This window comes from Lontra canadensis, unplaced genomic scaffold (assembly GCF_010015895.1).
Source record: "Lontra canadensis isolate GAN:19392208 unplaced genomic scaffold, GSC_riverotter_1.0 scaffold54, whole genome shotgun sequence".
Lineage (NCBI taxonomy): Eukaryota > Metazoa > Chordata > Mammalia > Carnivora > Mustelidae > Lontra > Lontra canadensis.
The window spans coordinates 11,998,998-12,018,580 of record NW_022631048.1 but is presented as its reverse complement, the minus strand read 5'-3'; the positions used below and the strand labels follow the sequence as shown (position 1 = coordinate 12,018,580).

The 19,583-nt window shown below is 60.6% G+C and overlaps 1 protein-coding gene across 2 annotated transcripts in view; it reads right to left on the bottom strand.

Moving 5' to 3' along the window:
• The window catches only part of TNS3 (tensin 3), a 197,203-nt gene that overhangs the window by 96,879 nt on the left and 80,741 nt on the right, over positions 1 to 19,583 (bottom strand). For both annotated transcript variants that reach the window (XM_032875022.1, XM_032875023.1), the window contains 4 exons: positions 6,025 to 6,077; positions 4,389 to 4,560; positions 2,614 to 2,664; positions 1,006 to 1,128 (listed from right to left, as the gene is read on the bottom strand). In XM_032875022.1, coding sequence (XP_032730913.1) covers positions 1,006 to 1,128; positions 2,614 to 2,664; positions 4,389 to 4,538 — 324 coding nt within the window. In that variant the 5' untranslated portion in view covers positions 4,539 to 4,560; positions 6,025 to 6,077. The remainder of the gene's footprint in view (positions 1 to 1,005; positions 1,129 to 2,613; positions 2,665 to 4,388; positions 4,561 to 6,024; positions 6,078 to 19,583) is intronic.

Genomic DNA, 19,583 nt, shown 5'->3' with positions numbered 1-19,583 from the left:
CTGGCTCGTTCGTGTGCACCTGCCGGGCTCTGCTGGGAGCCAAGGGGCCTGTCACACACGGCCACCGAGGCCCGCCGCCATCCTGCAGCCCTCACGCAAGCGGGTCTCAGAACCCCTGGGGGACAGTGGCTCGGACAGCCCAGCATAGCTCGAGGGGAAGGGTCTTGCCAACTAAACTAAATCCAAGGCAATGGGTTTTCCTGCAGCTTTTGAATGTGAGAAGATCTGAAAAAGACATTTCAAGAAGGAAATAGGAACACACTGGAGAAGTGGAGAGAGTCCCTGGGACATGGTGTGTAACATACAAAGTGAGGAGGGGCCCCTTCCTTCTGGGAGCACTGTCCTTTCCCAAGGTGCCCCCCACCACGCTGCACCAGCGCACGCAGGTCTGCGGAAACCACCATCCTCGTGGAGCAGCCGGCCTCCGGACTTCCCCACGCAGGACACTGGCGTTCCGTCCAGCCTCGTTTTCCACCCATCAGACCTGAGGACCAGGAAGCACAGGACGGCAGCAAGAAACCAGAGGAGGAAGAGGAGAGCTCCCAGGAGGTCAGAGGTCAGGTGCGGCCAGCTCCAGCCACGCTGCCAGGGGACAACCAAGTCCCGTCCCCCTCAAGCAGCCGGCTGGGTAGGACCACGTGTTCACAGCTAACAGCATCCTCCCCCCAGGCTCAGGTGGACCAAGTATAAGTGGGAGCCGGACAGCATCCGAACCGCGCCCTGCTCCTTCTCCAAAGGGCTTTCCGGAAAAAACAAACCACATCCAGATACAATGTTTCACCACCATGGATGTCTTCCGTTCATTTCAAAATGTGCAGGTGTGACTCAGTGCCCCCAGGCCTGCCCATTCCAGAGCCCAGCTCCGGGAGAGTGAGGACTCTTTCCTCCGTAAGGGCGGGTGTGTGAACGTGACCGCCAACACCGGCAGATCCGCACGTGCGCGTGGAAGGAGGTCTCGCGGGACCCAGCGGCGCCGCCACCCGGCCCAGCACCGAGGGGACTCACCCTACAGTGGATGACGACCACGTGCTGGGGGTCACTGTTCAGCCAGGTCTCCTGCGCCTTGCAGATGGTGCACACCTGGTCCAGGGGCGGCGCGTGCAGCTCCGGCCAGCCCACGTCCAGGATCTGCAATGACAGACGGGCTCTGTCTCTACAAAGACCCTTCACGGGCTGGTAAGCAGCGCTGCCGCGTGTTCCCTCCCTAAGGCCGCCTGGGAGCTGCGGCCGGGCGCCTTCCCTGGAAGGGAACATGGGGGGGTATTATGTTGCCCCCGTGAGACGTCCATGCCCGTCTTATCTGCTGTCCTGCAGCTGGGACGGCAACCCGAGAAAAGGCTTTCAGTGCCACTAATGGGGCGCAGCTCGTGGGGCGGGCAGATCTGGCCCGGCCAGATCTGAAACAGGAGTTCTTGGTTGGAGCTGGTGCCAAAATTCCTCAGTGCAGACTAAAATCAGAGCTTGGGAAAATGCAGGGGGCCGTTCCCCATGCACCGCGCAGGAGATGTCCCAGAGAGCAGCCCAGCCCACATGCTTCAAGGAAAACACGCTCCTCTTGGGACAGGAGCGTGCCCACAAGGGAAGCACCCTGAGCCCGGGTTATAGCTCCGAGCAAGAACAGAGACGGTCTTCACTGCGTGACACAGAATACAGTGTCTGTGCATGGGAACAGGCCCCTACCCGAGCCACCGGACAGCCTCCAGCACCCCCGCCCGGAAGCCTGCCTAGCCATGCAAAATGCATCCTATTCTACCTTCGTTTTTTTTAAGGGGAGTTGGAGCTCTCTTCTATGAAAGTAATAGAAACCGTACAAAATGATGGGAAAATTTCAGAAAAATCCTAGGAAGCTAGAAAATACCGCATATCCTTTCCACCATGTAAGGTAAGAGCTTTAACACTGAGGAATCCCTTAGATTTTTTCTGTGTAGTTGAGCAGAGCTGAGAGGCTATCACACGGGACCTCTAGGGCCTGCTTTATTAACTGGCATTAAAACAGGCAATTCAGCACACACCACACTCCCACTCCAGCGGCAGCCGGACATTCCGACGTATGGCACACACAGACTACACACACCATGGCTCACACGCATGCACAAGCTTAAAGCCCTCCCTAAATCTTTACGAGAAAGATGAACGCACAGAGGGGAGAGCATGACGGGTGGCAGGAGGGAGACCCCGGCAGTGGAAATGTCTGGTGGATCCCGCCAACCTCAGCCTCTGGCATCAACACGTTACTGCGAGTTAATGCATGATGCTCCCACTGCAGAAGACTGGGGCTACGTGGGGTCTCTCTGTGTATTTTCACAACGTACCATAAACCCAATTATTTCAAATGAAAGAAATTAACAGGGACACCTCTCTGGCTTAGTCAGTAGAATATGTGACTCTTGATCTCAGGGTGGTGAGTTCAAGCCCCACAATGGGGGCAGAGATTAGGGAAAAAAGCTTAGGGAAAAAAGCAACAACTCAAAAACAAAAACAACAACCCACAGATAAGAGTTCCCGATATCCCTTAGGACGTCACATGCCACAGAGACTTGAACAGCTTCGCACGAGCAGATATGCGTCAGGGATGTTTGACAAAACCCAGAAAGTAAAGGGCTAAGGTCGTACCTTTGGGTTGAGCTTTGTAAGGTCATATCTCTTTTCGGAAAGGTTTAACACCTATGAAGGGCAAAGAAAAAGCCATCAGACAAGTTCACGACCTTGGAGGTCAAAGAGGAAACAGTGTTCACACTTCCCGCTACGTCTGCCTTCAAGGCACTGAGGAGTCTGAAAGATTGAAACTCACATGGAAATGTTACTGTCACGGAATGAAACCCAAACAGAATACATAGGGACGGTGGACGGAATTGTGGCGGGGGGGTGGGCGGGGAAGAAGCCGGGCTTGCTGGGGGGGAAGGGGCAGTGAGGGCCAGAGCCGGCGGGGGCCCCACCATGCACACTGCAGCAGCCAGGGGCCTGGGGGAGGAGATCAGGTCCCCTTATGGCAGAGACAGTGGAGCTCTAGGCCCCGTCCAGGTCTGCTTGGGGCACCCGGCTCTGCCCCAGCCGGGGTCCACAGCCCTTCTAATTGGACCAAGCTGCTGCCCAGACCCATGGGCCATAGGCCTGGTCCCATTTAAGGACCAGGTCCCTGCCATCCGGGGCCCACGGCCCTCCCGAGTATCTGGGGCCAGTGAACGGAGGGGAGGGAGGACAGGTGCAGGGACCAGGAACGTGCTGACCACTGGGCAGAGGAAGGAGGGTGTGCCTGCAGAGCAGATGGCCTGGGTCAGAAGGGCAGCCGTCCCAAAGGTGCCAGGCCCCAGGCAGACGTCTGGGTTCTGGGCTGCAACACGCTTTCCCTGGCTGCTATTAGGTAATGCCGAGGACTGGCATGCAGGGAAGCGGCAGGCCCTCGGGGGCCAGGAGAGTGCTGCTCTGCCCGGCATGACCGCTTGGGGCCGTCTGACCATCTGGGGCCAGCAGTGACTGCTCAGGCCTCACTGACCTCTCCGGGCCAGCACTGACCACTTGGGCCACCCTGACCTCTTCGGGCCGGCACTGACCCCTCAGGCCACACTGCCCTCTCAGGGCCAGACTGACCGCTCCAGGCCATACCGGCTGCTGGGACGGAGGCAGGGCCCCCTTAGATCCACTCTGTCTCTGGGCCACTCTCGCAGACAGCCATGTGGTCATACCAGAGGGCGGCAATCATGGCCTTATCAAGCAGGGCAAAGGTCAGCAGCTTCACCAGATAACGAGGCCGTGTGGGGGCAGGTGCAGACAAGGTGTGGGACTGTCATTCAATGCATGGTCGCATCGGGACAACCCGGGGCCATTGCACAGAGGCCGCCACCGCGGGAGTACACTGGGTACCAGGGGACACGCGGGACTCTGGCCCACACTTCTTTGGGGGCTCCCTCTTACCAGGTCATATGGGTCCCCAGGGCACAGCGGCTTCCAGGACCCCACCCTCTGTCCTCGGGGTTCAGGCCAACAGGAGGGAAAGGCTGGGCTTTGACACCAGGGATGCTGGATGCTTTGAAACCACTGGGGCTGACAGGTCTATCTGATGCTGAACACAGCCACAGCAGGGGGGCTGCCCACCCTCAGGCGCCCTGGGGCAGCCGCCATGGGCAGGTGCAGCAGGTGGCACGACAGACAAGAGGCCCGGAGGGAGGGAGTCCAAGAGCATCTCCGTGAAACTAGGTGCCCGGAGGACCAGATGCGTGGAGGCGGGGACCACGTCCCCCGACGGGTTTAGCAGCCACCCCGAGACACTCGGTACCTCTTCATATTTCCGGTAACTCAGTGTCTCCCCAAGTACGGTGCTCTGTGTCCCCTGACTGTCCCCGCACTCCCTGGCTCCCCCGTCCTCCTGCTCAGTGCCCTCCCCTACTCACCAGGTAGTTGTCCCCGTGCTTGGACCTCAGCATCCGCGTCACCTCCTGCAGGCCACGCAGGTAGGACTCCTCGGAGCAGCCGGCAGGGAAAGACACGGCGATGATGCGCTCGGTGACGTAGGTGAGGTCCAGCTCGCGTCCGTCCTCCATGGTGCAGCTCAGCCCCGTGGGCCTAGGACCAGGGCCAGAAGCAGGGCCAGAAGCAGGGTCAGGAGCGGGGTCAGGATCAGGGTCAGGAGCAAGGCTGGTCCCCAGAGCAGCGGACGGGTCAGCCTCTGCACACGCAGCTCACACAGGAGCCCACGTGTCCTCTTTCGTGCAAGCATGGCTGTGTGCGGCTCTCTGCTGAGGACGCCCGGGTGCTGGGGGGGTGCGGGGGGACAGCAGGTGGGAGGGCAGGGGCGCGGAAGCAGGAGGGTAGAGAGCAGGACCACCAAGTGCTCCCATCCTAGAGGGGAGGGCCTGGTGAGGCCAGGATGGGGCCTCCTGCCCACAGCGCCCAGCTGCATCTGCATCACAGGACGGTACTGTGGAGACCATGGTCGGGAGCCGTCCCTCCTCCCCCACCCCCCATCTTCCTCCTCCTCTTCCTCCTCCCCCTTCTCTCCTCCTCCTCCGGGAGGACAGGCCCCCAGGGCTGAGGGTGGTTGGGGACGAGACGCCAGGTCAACCCCAATGGGGTGATGCCCCATGGCAGAACCACGGGGAGACAAGGGACACACACAGGACGCAAGTTTGGGCCCAGAGCCCATGAGCTCTGGGGGTTTGCGGCTGTCGCCTATCTATTACCGCCTCTTTCCTCTGTGTTTCTCTCCTGACTTTGGAAAAATTCAGAAACATACAAAACCACTTCACAATCATCTGACTTCCAAATGACCCCACGTGGCCCCCCACGCCCTGCTACCTCCGCCAGCTTTCTGCTTCAAAGAAATCCCAGATGCTCCACAACTTCATGTATAAATACGTTAGCATTTCTTTCTAGAAGATAGACACTTTTTAGAAATACCTACAAGGTCATTACCAGACCTAAAACAAGGAACATCACCAGACCCCAGGTCATAAACTTGATTTTCAAAGCTGATTAATTCCCATCAGGAGGCAGACGATCGCGGAGATTTTTGTTCTCTCTACCTTACGCACTACAGAGGGCTGCGAGAGAGTTCTGATTACTTTCAAAAAATGAACCAGGTGTTTGAAACACTGATCTGAAAAGTCATAACGCGGATTTTCCACCAACCGCAGCTCCTGAGGGACAGCCCCATGTGGAGCGCGGGCTGTGGCCATCCTGGCAAGCACCTGCCGGGGCGCAGGCCAGCAGAGTTCTGTGCACATGCCGGGTTCGGCCCGGGAATGCCCCCAGCGGCCACGAGCACAACGAAGCCACAACCATGTCTGGAAAGAATTGCTTTCCCGCAGTCTGGGCTTTAGGGCTGGGACGCTGAGGTCCGAAAAAGAAAGTCGATAAAGAAAAACTTGATACGTAACACCTTTGAACATCTTTCTAAAGTAAAAAACAGAACAAAACCAGAAGAATGATGACCACAGAATAAAGTAACACCAAGCTCAGGGGCTCCCTGTCAGGTCTGACCCCGGGCGGGCACACGCGGACGAGCTACGTACGGTGCTGGCCACTCACCTGGGCGGTCTGGCACGGCAGAGAGCAGCGGATGGTGCAGAAGCCCCCGGAGCCTGCAAACGACAAAGCACTGGTCATTCTTGGTCCCCGTCCCCAGCCCGCAGCCTGCCGAGAAGGAAGGACACGGCCCGTCCTCGTCGAGTCGCAGGTGGGAAGTCAGTGTGGTGGCCGCAGGCTCATCTTAAGGCCCGGGAGGGTCTCTGGCACGTCGGGAGGTCTCAGCCCGGGGACTGCAGACTCCCAGCCACACGCTCCCCGAACCCCCAGTGGGACGGGATTCATGGGGGGACGGACCCACCTGCAGCCCCAGGCAAGCAGCCTCGGCAGGGTGCGTGCCCGTCCCCATCTGTCTACACGTGGTACTCAACCGAGGTCACGGTTAGCATTAACTTGGCCACTAGTATTTACTTGGGAAAAAAAAGAAGTGAGTATGTCTACGGTTCAAGAAGCCTTTCAGCAGGGGAAACCCTCGGCTTGGACCGAGTTCACAACTTTCACGACCCTTCCGTGTGCACGTGTATTAACGCGGCACACTGGCTGTGCATACAGCATTTCAGGAGACACATCCGGCAACCGTGGGAGTAGGAATCCCCTGCCCCATTCCAGAAGTGGGGAAACCAAGGTTCAAGAGGTGTGCAAGGCTTTGCCCGAGACAGCAGAGGCGGGAGAGCCCTTCCCACGATGCAGCAGCTCCTCTTTTGGGCCTGTTGCGAGTCCCAGCCCCGCTCTGCCGACCAGCCCGGGCGCCCGCCTGAAGGGGGGTGATGCTGGGAACATGTGTGGCAGGACGCCCAGATCTCACAGACCTCCCTCCTGCTCCCTGTCGGCCCCAGACCTGGAGAACCCTTCACAGGCTTGGACACCCAACATCACCAGCGCGTCACTGGGCACCTGGCTCAGTCTGGCTCCAGAGCGAAAGGAAGACGACAAGGAAGACTCCCGAGGCCCCTTCGGGAATGGAGATGGCATGCCCCAGAAGTCACACCACGCCGTGCCTAAGCCAATGGCAAACCCGAGGCCGTGATCCGAGACCGCAGGCAGAGACGGGACCCAGAGGGTGCCCTCCTCTGTGCACAGGACGCTGAGAGAGCCTGCCCACTGGCTGTCCCTGGTGGATGTGTGCCTCCCCTACACGTCCCCTTACAGAGGACTCTGGAGGCTGACAGAGCCCGCTCCCTCGGGCCTGGACCCTGAGCGGCATAGGACAGTGGCCCCCCAGGAGGTCAGGGAGGCTGGGCCCACTCTCCCCAAAGCAGCCCTGAGGCCTGCTGGCTGGGTTCCAGCCAGGCCCCCCAAGAATCCCCGCCTCCATCCCTTGGCAACGGATGGATGGCAGACGGATGACAGGACACAGACGCACAGATACATGCATGAAAGGTAGAGCGCTGAACACACCCGCACACTCACGCACGCACACACACACAGCGAGATGGGAAGGCAGGGCCTGCCCACCCTCCTGCCACTTCTCACGCCTACCTGCCGTCACTGTGCTGTGCCCGAGGCTGAGCTAGACTGAACAGATTGAGAACCAGCAGACCCGGTCCACGCACGTGAGTGTGCAGACAGAGCACAAACACCTTTCCAACGCCCCATCACCCAAGTGCATGATAGACCACTCACCGCCCACACCCCCAGCCTGGCGGCGAGGCCACCCGCCCGCTCACGGTGACAGCCGCAGCGCGGCGTGGAGGGGCTGAGGGTCTCTGTGGTGAGGGGGGTCACTTGAAGGGAATGTGTACTGGGCACAGCACAGCCGGTACCCGAACCCTGAAGTGGCATCATTCTGCACCTTGGGGACAGCAAGGGGGTGGGCATGGCTACAACATGTGCACGCAGGGGCGGAGCGACAGGAGGGTTTCCGAGGACAGAGGCAAAGCCAGCCCCAGACCACGGTTCACTGTTCCTCCAGCACGGTGTCCCTGAGGGCTGGCTGAGATCGGCAAGCGCAGACACACCTGGGGGACACCTGGCTCCTGGCGGGAACCTGAAGAAAGCAGACGGGACCGTCCTCGCCCCACAGCCTGGGAAACGGGGATTCGGGAAGACAGCGCCGTGCGCAGAGCCACACAGCTGAGATGCGGTAGCCGCTTCTGACACCCAGCTCAGGACCCTGTCAACCCGCAGCCCCGGCGGCCTGCAGGCCGACTGGACGGGGCACCACTTTGCCACACAGGGCGCTGGTCAGAGGGGGACACAAGGCTACTTTCTCTGTGCGTCTTCGCTTAGGGGCAAAGACTCTACCTGCTCTCTGGGTTCACAAACCAGGTTCCCCTTCACACACCACAGCACAGTTCCTGGCTTAGGAATGACCCGGAAACCTACTTAATAAAAGTCTCCCTTGCTCCCCAGAACCCTACACCCTAGCCTCATCCGGGAGGCCCCATGCCTCCTGAGCTGCATGTTTCTCGTGGGGCTGCTGCAAGAAGACAGCGGCCTGCCCGCCTCCCTGGGAAGCCTTCCGAGGACACGCTACCCTCCAGGTACCTCACCACGTGTGCAGCAGCAACAGTGCTTCCTGTACGTGTGTCGGGTCCCCACCTGCCTCAGCCCGGCCCCACCTCCTTCACCCCCGGCCGCTTTGGCACGCGCTTATCGCAGCCTGCAACTCCAAAAGGCCCTAGAAACCCGAAGGCAGGGGCGGGGGGGTGCACGTGGAATCTGGGGCCAAGGTTACACCAGCACCAGGCCAACCGCAAAGCCTACACTGCCCCTCCCCGCTGTCGTGTCTCTGAAAAGGAGCTCCTCCGCTGGCCCCCAAAGCGGTCCTGGGCCCCTGTGACGTCGCCAGTCTCCCTGGCCATCTGGGGAAGCCTCCGGGGTCCAGGATGCACCAGCAAGCAGCCAAGTGGGCATCCCATCTGGTAAGGACTCGTCCCATCAGCCCAGGGGGGCTCTCTTGCTCGACACACTTTTGCAATTACTGATCCTCATTTCCTCGGCTAATGGTGTGATTTTATATAAGAAACAAGCACAGCAAGACCAATTTTGCAGCCGTGGGACACCAGCCCACGCCCGTATTTCAGGAGGAGACAGTGACCGGAAGGGGGGCACGTGACTGTGTGAGTAAAGCACAAACACCTTTCCAACGCCCCCATCACCCAAGTGCATGACTTGGGTCCACGCCCATATTTCAGGAGGGGACAGGAGGGGACAGGGACCGGTGGGGAGATCTGAATGCGGACACAACTGTCTTATGAAGGGAGGCCCACTGAGCCTGGGGCTCGCTTCTGAGTCAGTTACTCTGGTGCGGAAAGCAGGCCCAGTGCCTGTTCTTGGGAGGAGCTGGTCCAGGCTTTGTCAAGGGACGAGGCTCCTCAGATGATGCAGGCTCTGCCACTATGCGCCCCGTGATCGTGACCAGGTCCTTCACCGGCCCAGCCTCAGCCACGTTCCTTATCTTTCTAGCACAGGAATCCCATCCCCTACCTCACCTGGGGGTAAGGGACCAGGAGGGGCTGGCATTCAGGGCCCATCCTCTAGAACCCCATCCTCCAGAACCCCAACCCCCACAGCGCCCCATCCTCCAGAACCCCACCCTGCAGGACCCCATCCTCAGGGCACCGTTCTCATACCCAGTGGGTAACTCCAGAACACCTGGGGACGCTGCCCACACGTCACTGGGAAACTATGGCTTTGCGGCTCATAACCAGGCCCCCTTCTAAGAGGACAGGCCCATGGAAGGAAGGCTGGGGCTGCATCCAGGACCCAGAGCCCGCCCGCTGTGGGACTGATCACTGATCTTGTAGGGGACCTGATGAGCAGGATGGCAGGAAGCCCATCACCCCATCCCCCTCCCCATGGGCAGCCCGGGGTCTGCAGCTTAGGGACGCCCAAAGTTGGGCCGTGTGGCACAAAACGAATGTTCCATAGGCCTGAGCTTCAGGAAAGAGCCCGCAAGGCACCGGGGTGGGGGCACCGCATTCCCAACTAAAGGGACCCCAGTCCGGACTAAAAGACATGACGTGTGGCTCTCCCAGCATGGCGTCGGAGCCGCCCCGGATCGCTCGCGTGGGCTTCCGGGAAAAGGGACATTGGGCAAACGTCTGCGCCCACGCCTCGTGGCAGGCAGAGCACGGAGGACCACCTGGCAGGTGCACAGAAGGACCCGGCTTCGGGGGCAGGGGTCGGGAGGGCAGCGAGGACGTGTGAGGCCCGGGCAGGAAGGCGGGGAGAGGACGCTGACAGCAAGCCCCCATCACCACCGCATACCCTTCTGGGTGGCTGTGACCGCAGGACCAAGCAAGGACTCTGAGGCTCCCGCTCTGTGGCCTTGGGCAGGCACCTCGGCTCCTCCTCCACGAAATGGGCTGCTAGGTGCAGCAAGCCCTCTGCAGGGGCGTGTGGGGCAGAGCAGGGGCGGCGAGGAGCAAATACATCATTAGCATCTGCGATTCCCGCGTGTTCTCTGGCAAACCAGGATGGAGCAGACCTGCCTAACGAGACTCACGCCCTGGGCAGTGTCCCCGTGTCAGCAGGGAAGGGCCTGCCCCTACGCGATGGGCTGGCGTGGGCATCAGTCGTACAGGTGGACCGGAGCCAATGCTGGTGCCGTGCCCCCATATCCCACCACTGTGGGCAAAGGGCAGACACCTCCCTCTCTCCACCCCTGCCCCATAGCCCTCCTTCCAGTCCCCCCAGCACACTCCACCCCTCCTGCTCCAGGACCTTTGCACATGCTCTACAGGTCTGAAAACTCCCCAGCACTTAGGCCAGCCTCACCTGGTTAGCTCCTATTAATCCTAGACCTCTCCACTCACACGCTGCCCCCCAGCAAAGCAACCCCTGACCCCTGGTCCAGCTGACACGTCCTGCGAGGGCCCGGATCTCCGCCGTACAAACACAACTGACGGAGGACATTCCTGTCCCTGCTCTGTGCCCCCGCCACGAAAACCCGCAAGGGCGCTGACTCCCACATTCCGCTCAGCCTCTGGGGACACATCCAGTTCCCAGGAGCAGGCGGAGCGCGCGGTCTGCCGAGGAAGGAGGGAACAAGCCAACCACTGACTTCACGGCACCCAACGGGTGACGCGGCCACGGGGGAGCTGCAGCTACTGCTTCCGCGTTTTGGTACCAAGTACCTACTTATGTTGGTATGAAGGACCTACTTAGCTTTATCCTTAGGATAACAAAAGCCAACGTACCTGAACGGCTTGAGCAGACTCATCACCTAAAAGAGTAGCAGAGGGGAAGGGAGTAAGTATGTCCTCCTTGGCAGAGTCATGACACAGGGGATCAATGACATTGGGGGAGAGAGACTGTCCCCCACAGAGCCGTGTGGGGAAGCACAGATCTCGGAGACCGAAGAAGGCTCTGGAACAGCACGGCTCCCCAGTCCGATGTGCGTTCTGCTCACTGACTGGGGCCCCCACTAACAGTGTGCCCATCGCCCCACAAGTCAAGCATGTGCACAGACTCACAGGAGCGTCCCCGTCCCCAAAGACAGGGACCTGAGGCAGGGTGTCTGCGGCCAGGCGGGCCTCTGAGCCCACTGGGGAGCTCACCCTTGCTCCTGCTCGCATGGAAGGGAGGGCAGCACCAGGGGCTAGAGATGAAAGGTTGCATGCACCCCTGCTTCCCACCTCCCCTCACCCTCTCTGGCTCTTGGGGGAAGAGCAAAGAAAGCCCCCTGGCAAGGTGGGAAGCGCAGGGAGGGTGCCAGGGTCCCCGGAGCCCGGGCATGGGTGCTGCACCCCACCAGGCTGACTGACAGGCCTTGAAACTCGTGGCAGGAACAGTCTCATAAAAAAGAACAAAAGGGATGATTGCGTAACTGAAGCCAGATTTACAAGGAAGCAGGGCTCGCAGGCCGTGGCGGGGCAGGGAGCAGGCCGGCTGTGCCCTCGGTAAGGAGGCACCTGCGGAAGCACGCCACACGGGCAAACGGAAAAATAAACGAAAAACGTTTTTCAAAGGCCACCACCGGCCATGTTCGGCTGCCACACCTGAAGGTCACGTCACTCACTCACGGCCCAGCAGGCGGGCTGCAGGGGTCACGGGCTTCCCGCTCCGAGGCCCAGGCCCAACGCCAGCCCTGCAGCTCCCCAGGCTGCCCCACCTTGGAGAGACTGAGGCAGCCCTCCGTGACTCAGTTTCCTCCTCTGGAAAGTGGAGGGTTGGCGGGATTCAGTAAGGAAGTACGCGTAGAGGACTAGGAACAGCAGCTGACCAAACACGAGCTCTAAATAAACATGAGACACGCATTCGGGCGCCAGGCGGGGAGCGCGGGGGGACTGACCCCACGAGGCAGCGCCTGCAGGAGTCCACACGAACACAGTGCTCAGCACAACCACGGCACCGTCCGTCCCTGAAGAGAAGCAAGACTCTAACAAGCAACCTGACCAAAGCCAGCCAGACAGCCAGACAGCCAGACATACACTTCTTCCTTGCAGAAGGAGGCGGCCAGAAACAAAGTCATTATCAGAAGCGCCCACCTTGAGCTTCTCTTAACGCTCTCAACCCCTAGCCGCAGCTCCCGTGACCTCTCTAGGAAAGACATACCAGGCTCGAGTTAGGAAATGACAACAGCGTCCCTCGGTCCCCACGCTCCTCTACGAGAAGCAAGGTCGTGCTCAGTCTGAGATTTTATCTGGGGATATTTTTCACCAAGGACTCAGAATTCTGGGGTGCGTAGGCTGGTCCACACCACACGGACGCAGGACGCCGGGAAAGGCCCGTGGCAGGGAGGAAGGAAGCCCCTGGGGCGGCGGGCGGGGGGGGTGAGGAACCCAGGGTGGGGAACCAAGCTCTCACCCACGTCTGGGTTCCCCAGCAGGGACAGCCCAGGAAGCAGCTGCCACAGTCCCACGTGCAACTTTTACGGCCCCTTTGCTGCAGAGCAAGGACGTGAGCAAACGGAGGAGGGGCTCCAGGGACCGACCCAGTGCCAAGAGCACGCGGCAGCCCGCAGTGGGGGCCCCACAGAGCCCTCCAGATGGAACTTACCGTGCTGCTGAGGGGCCGGCTGCAGCTTCTCCTTCCTTCCAGAAGCAGCTCCCTCCCACCACCTCACCCCTTCCCTGCTTGGAGTCCTGCGCCCTCCCCGAGCGCCTGGCCGAGGTGGGTGGCGGGGCCGAGAGCAGGTGGGACAGCGCCTGCCCCACCAGGGCTGGGGAGGTCCCAAGGGCAGCGGTGCCCGAGCCGGCAGGCACGCCCAGCCCACAGCGGCAGCACGCATGCCTGCTCGCAGGGCACAGACACCACTGCCCGGCCCAGGGCTGGCCCTTCCAAGGCCCTGCAGGGCCCACGGCCAGCAGGACAGGCCTCACCAGGTGGGGGCCCTGTCCTCAGGAACCAACACCCGCCCCCTCCCTGGGGGTGGTTGACACAGGGACACAACGACCCCCGCCACCACCTGGAGACCAATCCACATGGACTGACTGCTGGGTGGACAGGTCGCCAGCCAGCATCCTGAACCCGACAGGTGCCTGGTGCCCGCCCTCCTCCCGCCCCCCACATTCCTTCTGCCCCTTACCATGCTCACAAAACCACAAAGCAAACACAAAAACAAGGTCAAAGTGCGTCACTGGACCAGAAGAGGAGCGGGCTCACTCCTAACACACATGCCCCTTGGGCTCCAAGTCTCGTGGAGGCCAAAGCAGAGAGAGAGAGACATGGAGCTGGACAGATGTCAGACAGTGCGACAGGCTCCCGGCCTGAGGCTGGAGGGACCAAGGTCATGTGCCAATCGGAGTCAGGAGGGGAAGGGCCCATAGCAGAACGCCGTCCCCCACCGCCACGGTCTACACTGGCAACCGGCTGGATTTCACTGTCAAACATCCAGTCCCGTTCCTTACACTCAGAGGGACACCCACATGGGCTCACTGACAAGGACGCCCCACACACGCAGATTCTTTCATTTTAATCACTTCATCACGAGAACACGTCTCCTCATTAAAAGGATAGGGGAAGGGCATGGTGGGTCGCGCTGGCCCCCCACAATCCTGTCCCTGGCACCAGGGCTGGGGGCCCTGCCACCGAGGGCGTCACGTGGGGTCTCCTTCCAGCCCCAATGTGCGGGGAGCCCTGGAGCCCACGGCCCGGGTCTCTGTTTCGGGCGGCCTAGCTCCTGCGGAATGGTGGGGCATCCCGAGGGACAGTGTTGGGACAGGCCTCCCTTCACCTGTCTGGTCAGCAGACCGGAGACAGACTGCACTTCTCACTCCTGGGAGCAACCGTCCCAGCCCTGCCCCAGGGCCCAGGCCTCCCACCACGGATGGCCCCACGGGGGAGCCAGCTCTGAGCCTCTGAGACCCTCAAAGGCTGACAAGTGTAGACCAAGAGGGAGGTCCCCCGACCCCACCCAGATGTCCCAGGGTGCAGGGCTCGCGGTCCTGGGAAGGGGGCCCAGTGCGCCCACTGAGCTGCCCAGCAGAGACAATCTAGGACCAGAGCTTCCCCACAGCAAGAAGGGCACCATAGGGGTCCCCAGGATGACCAGCCTGGTGCATCTGACCGCTGGCAGGTGAACCAGGGCCTTCCCACAGCCCCGTCTGTCTTCACACATGCCCAGGACGACCCAGTGAGCGTCCTGCCCGGCCAGCATCGGACACACATGCTCCATCCGAACCAGGCCCCATTGCTTGGGACCACCCGGCACACTGAGCCCCACGGCTCCCAGGGGGCTGGGTGACAGCCCTGGAAGTGCAACGGAACAGCGCCGCGTGACAGCAGTGTCCCTGATGGGCTGTGGGGTGGGAGCGCCGTCCAGCGGCAGAAAGGGTGGGCCTTCCAGACTGAGCTGGGCCCAGAGGAGCCAGGAGTGCCTGGGGAGGACCAGCCTGCAAGGTGCGAGGCCAAGAGAGGTGAGGGACCTGTGGTCGGGGCTCCGGGAGCCCAAAACCGGTCAGAGCATTTCTGGGACAGGAGGAGCCCTGCAGGGGTGTCCGAGGATGTGTCCGAATGTGTTCTTAAGGGGGGTTCGTGGCAGCTGCACCAAGATAAACCAAAGGCGGGCGCATGCGGCCGTGGACTGGAATGACTGTGGGGAGGGGGAGCCACTCCATCAGGCGTGGGGTGCATGCGTCCCCCACGTGCAAGGACAGTGGCAGTGTCAGGCAGGGCAGAGGATGCTAGCACCACAGAGCCCAGCGCGTACGGCAAGCCAGGGTCATGCTCCAGAACGTCCACAGGCCACGGACACTGCACCTCTGGAAGCCTCCGTGCCCAGCTGCCCGTGGGAGCAGTCACGGAACATGACCCAACACAGAAACATCGGGTGAGATCCCGCTCCTTGGCATGAGGTACGCCCTCGATAAGCACCCGCTTTATTAGCAGGTCCTCTTCTCGCCACAGAGCTGTCCACGAAGCTGTCCACGGAGGCCAGGGGGCAGGGGAAGGAGTGCCAGCAGCTCCTGAGGCCGGGCAGGGGTGCTGGGCACCAAGAGGACCAGAGCGAGGACCTGGTTCCACTGCTGAGGAGGGAGACGGTGCAGAGACAGAGTGGGGGGTCCACGGACCTGCACCGTGGCAGCATGTGGGCAAGCCACATACAGCATAACCCACCGGACATGGCCCACAGGACAGGCCTACAGCACACGACCCATTGGATAGAGCCCATAGGACACAGTCCACAGGGAACGGCGCACAGGACACGGCCCACTGGAAACAGTCCACGACCCACAGGACACGGCCCATAAGACACAGCCTACAAGACATGACCCATGGGACAGAGCCCACAGGACACAGCCATAACTCAGAGGACACAGCCCACAGGGCTCTCTCACCACCCACAAGGGAGCCTCTGCTGCTGTCCGGTCACTTCAGTGTGAGGACCCGGGAAAGTGCCTTCGGCAGGAGAAACCGGGCTCCAAGCCCAACTCATCTCCTCAGACAGGACGTTCTGGCGGCACTGGCACAGCCTGTCCCCTCGGGTCCTCCCCTGTGAGCAGGGGAAGACATTCAGCTGTGGCAGTCCTGAGCCCTGGGCGAGCTCCTGGGAGCCCGGCCACAGACAAGCCCTCCCCGAAACACCCTGCCGGCTGTTCTAACCATGCGGCTCCCACACTGAGGAGACTCCATTCGGGTTATCCTCTGACAGTTAAGAGCCGGACACAACACCAAGAGGACGACACGGTGCTGGTCCCCAAACACAGAAAAAAACAGGGAAGAAGTTTCCTGGGATCTACCGTATGCACAGAGCCCACCCTACCAACCGCGTGCGGAATAGGACACACTGGACAGCATTCACATGCGCTCGTAGCTCCTCCCCGAGATGCTGTCTCCTTTCCCTGTGAGGAAATAAAGCTCCTGGCACCTGCCTGACCAAGCCTGACCAAGGTCACAGGGCTCAGAGGTGAAAGTCATGGCTATCCTAGGTCCGTGCCTGGGGCCTGAGGCCAGCTGTCCCTGCTGAGGGACCCACAGGGGCACACTGACGGGACGCTCGCTGGGACCTCTGCCCACGCGCAGCTTCACGAGCCCCAGGAGTCCCCCTCCCCCCGGTTTTCTGGACTCCGGACTTTCAACCCAGGAACACCAAATGAATGGGCCACTGGCCGGGTTTAGACCTGCAATGCCTCCTACACAAGCTGGTCTCTTTTCTCTCCTTTCTATGCTCCGGGAGGCCAGACGTCCAGCATGGGCTGGGTCTGAAAGTTTACGATATAGCAAAATAAAATCCCCAAACTTTCTCCCACAACTTTCCACAGCCGCATGCCAGCCGGTTTTGAGCTGGAGCACGATTTCCCACGTGCCTGAACATTGTTTGGGCCCCGACGTCTGTCTCCCACAGAAGGGTCTTTGAGAAACATCCTACAGCCTACAACGTCTCAGCATCCTTAGTGGCTTCCTTGGGATCGCCACCGGCAGGCACAATTTGCTTTGTGACTCGTCGGGAGGACTCCCTAAAAGCCCGTCTCCTGGAACGTGTGCTGTAGCCTCCGGGACCTCCCACACCTGTGACAGAGAGGACAGAGGTCCACAAGGTGAGGAGCGGACCAGAATGGAATTGCCCTGGTAAGCCTGAAGAGGGATCCGGGGTGCCGGAAAAGGGGAGACCGTGTCCCCAGGAGCGGGGCAGGGAGGAGAGGGACGTGCCTCGGGGCTCCTATGGAAGCATCCCCACATCTGCTGTCCAGGTCAGAGGTTGGGGCAGAGGTCGAGTGCCTCCAGGATGCTACATCCCTGACGAGACAGACGGCAGGGACCTCCTGAGCGGCCGAGACGCGCACAGACAGCACTTGCAGCTCCGGTGTCTTCCCTAAATGCACGTGTGAGGACTGAGATGCTGGCCCGCCGCGCCCCCGGGTCCCCCTGCTCCCTCCGGGCTTTGCCTCTCCCTGCAGCAAGTGTGGGCTGACTGAGTCTGCCCAGGTGGCCCAAGGGGCCCCGGCGTGGGGTGGAAACGGTCCCCTGCTCAGAAGGGCACCCGGGCCCCTGCACGAGAGGCCATCTCCCCTTTCGGACTGCAGGTTAGAAAGGCGGGGAAAACAGTGTGCACGAGAAACGTAACGTGCTGGGGGAGACTGACAGAAATGCAAAACACCAGAGCAGGACAAGGAGGAGCAAAGCGTGGGGGCGGGGGGTCAGGTGCCAAGGGAGGTCCTCCATGAGGATGACTCCAGCGCAGCTTTAGGCCAGCACTGTAACAGGGGTCGTGGGAGTAAGACTGGGCATCAGGGAGCCCGCAGGTTAGACCCGGCAACCCCCACGATGCCTCCCGGAACAGCCAACCTCAAGCCCCACCTTTCCCAGCACTTACCACACCCCTGAACCCCGTAAATGATGGAACCAAACAACACGGAGGGACAGATCTGCAACGAGGGCTGGTGGGAAGTGTGAGACTGAGTGTGGGGTCACGGCGGGACAGCAAGGATCACGCTCCAGGAACAACAGACGCGGGGCTCCGGGGGCTCTGTCGGTTGAGCACCCGACCCTTGGTTTCATGAGACTGAGTCCCACCGCGGGTTCTGCACTCAACGTGGAGCCTGCCTGAGGTTCTCCCCTTCCCTCTGCCCCTCCCACCCTCTCTAAAAAAGAGAAAGAAAGGGCAGATTCGTGTCAAATGCAACTGGTGGGGGAGTCTCGGTTGGAGCCACAGTGAGAGCCCCCAGAGGTTTGCTGCTTGGACTGGAACCCTGTCTTGCCCTCCAGGAACCAAATGAACGAGATCGTGTCTTCGGGTAAATATCCAGTAGTGTCACTACTGATCCCCCGGTGTTTCCATCTGTCATCTTCGAGGACCCGCCACACTGTTTTCCAAGTGGCCGCACCCGCCTGCGTTCCCACCAGCAGTGCACGAGGCTCCCTTTCTCTCCGCATCCTCGCAGGCACCTGCCGTTGCCTGCCCGCAACACTCGCCCTGCTGACGGGTGGGAGGTCCCAGCTCCCCGTGGCGGGGATTTGCATTTCCCGGACCATGACTCATGTCGCGCATCTTCTCCTGTCTCGTCCCCTGCTCTGGGTGTCTTCTTAGGGAAAACGTGTATTCCGGCCATTGGCCCATTTTTTAATGTTTGGTGTTGAGCTGTTCTTCGTATGTTCTGGACATGAACCTCTTATTAGACGCAGCAAAATACTCATGTGGAAACCCAGATACAGCCCTGTTTCCTGCAGCACCGTGTCCAACAGCTGAGATGCGGAGCCCCCCCGCCGATGAGCGGATAGAGCGGCGCACGCACACGCACACGCACATGCACACACGCACACGCACACGCACACGCACGCGCACAGCGAGACGTCACTTGGAGGCAGAGAAGAATGAAGTCCCGCCGCTTGTGGCGACACGGAGGGACCTAGAGGGTGTTACGCTGAGCGAAACCACTCAAAGACAAACACCGCAGGACCTCATTTACACGAGGAATCTAAAAGACAAAACAAACACACAAACAAAAAGCAGAAGCAGACCCGTAAGGACAGAGAAGACCCGGACGGGCGCTTGAAGGGAGGGGGTAGAGGGGACGGGCAAACGGGCGCAGGGGAGGGGGAGGCAGAGGCTTCCAGCGATGGAGCGAACAAGTCCCAGGTTGAAGGCCACAACACAGGGAACACAGTCAGTGGTGAGATGACAGAAACCGCAGCCATCACGGCGAGCACGGCGTGCCTAACGCAGAGACCCGCTACGTCACTCTATCCCTGAAACCAATATGACACGGCACGTTGATGACTCTATTCCGTAAGAAAGAATTTAAATGGTTTAAATAAATAAAGTCATCCCCGGCTGCTCTACTGGCTGGACATCCATGTCGGTCTAGAACGCGGATGCCTGCCGCCCACTGCCCCTGGTCGGGCGCTTGGACCTGCCTCTCTGATCCCGTCCCCATCCTCTGTCACCCTGCATGTGGGTCAGACATGGACATGTGGACGGGACATGGACTGGGCACCCACTATGTCCGTTCCCAAGCCTGTTCTGGCCAGAGGCACTGGTGGCCATCACCTCAGTTTAAGAGAGCACACAAACTGACAACATGTGAGCCTAAAAAGCCAGAGATCTGCTGTGGCTCAGAAGGCAGGTCCGTGTCTTGGGACAACGCAGCCACAGAGACCTGTTCCTCCTGACCCCACAGGACAGCTGCAGGACGGGACAAACCCAGAGCACGGCTGCGGACAGCCATCCCGTTAAG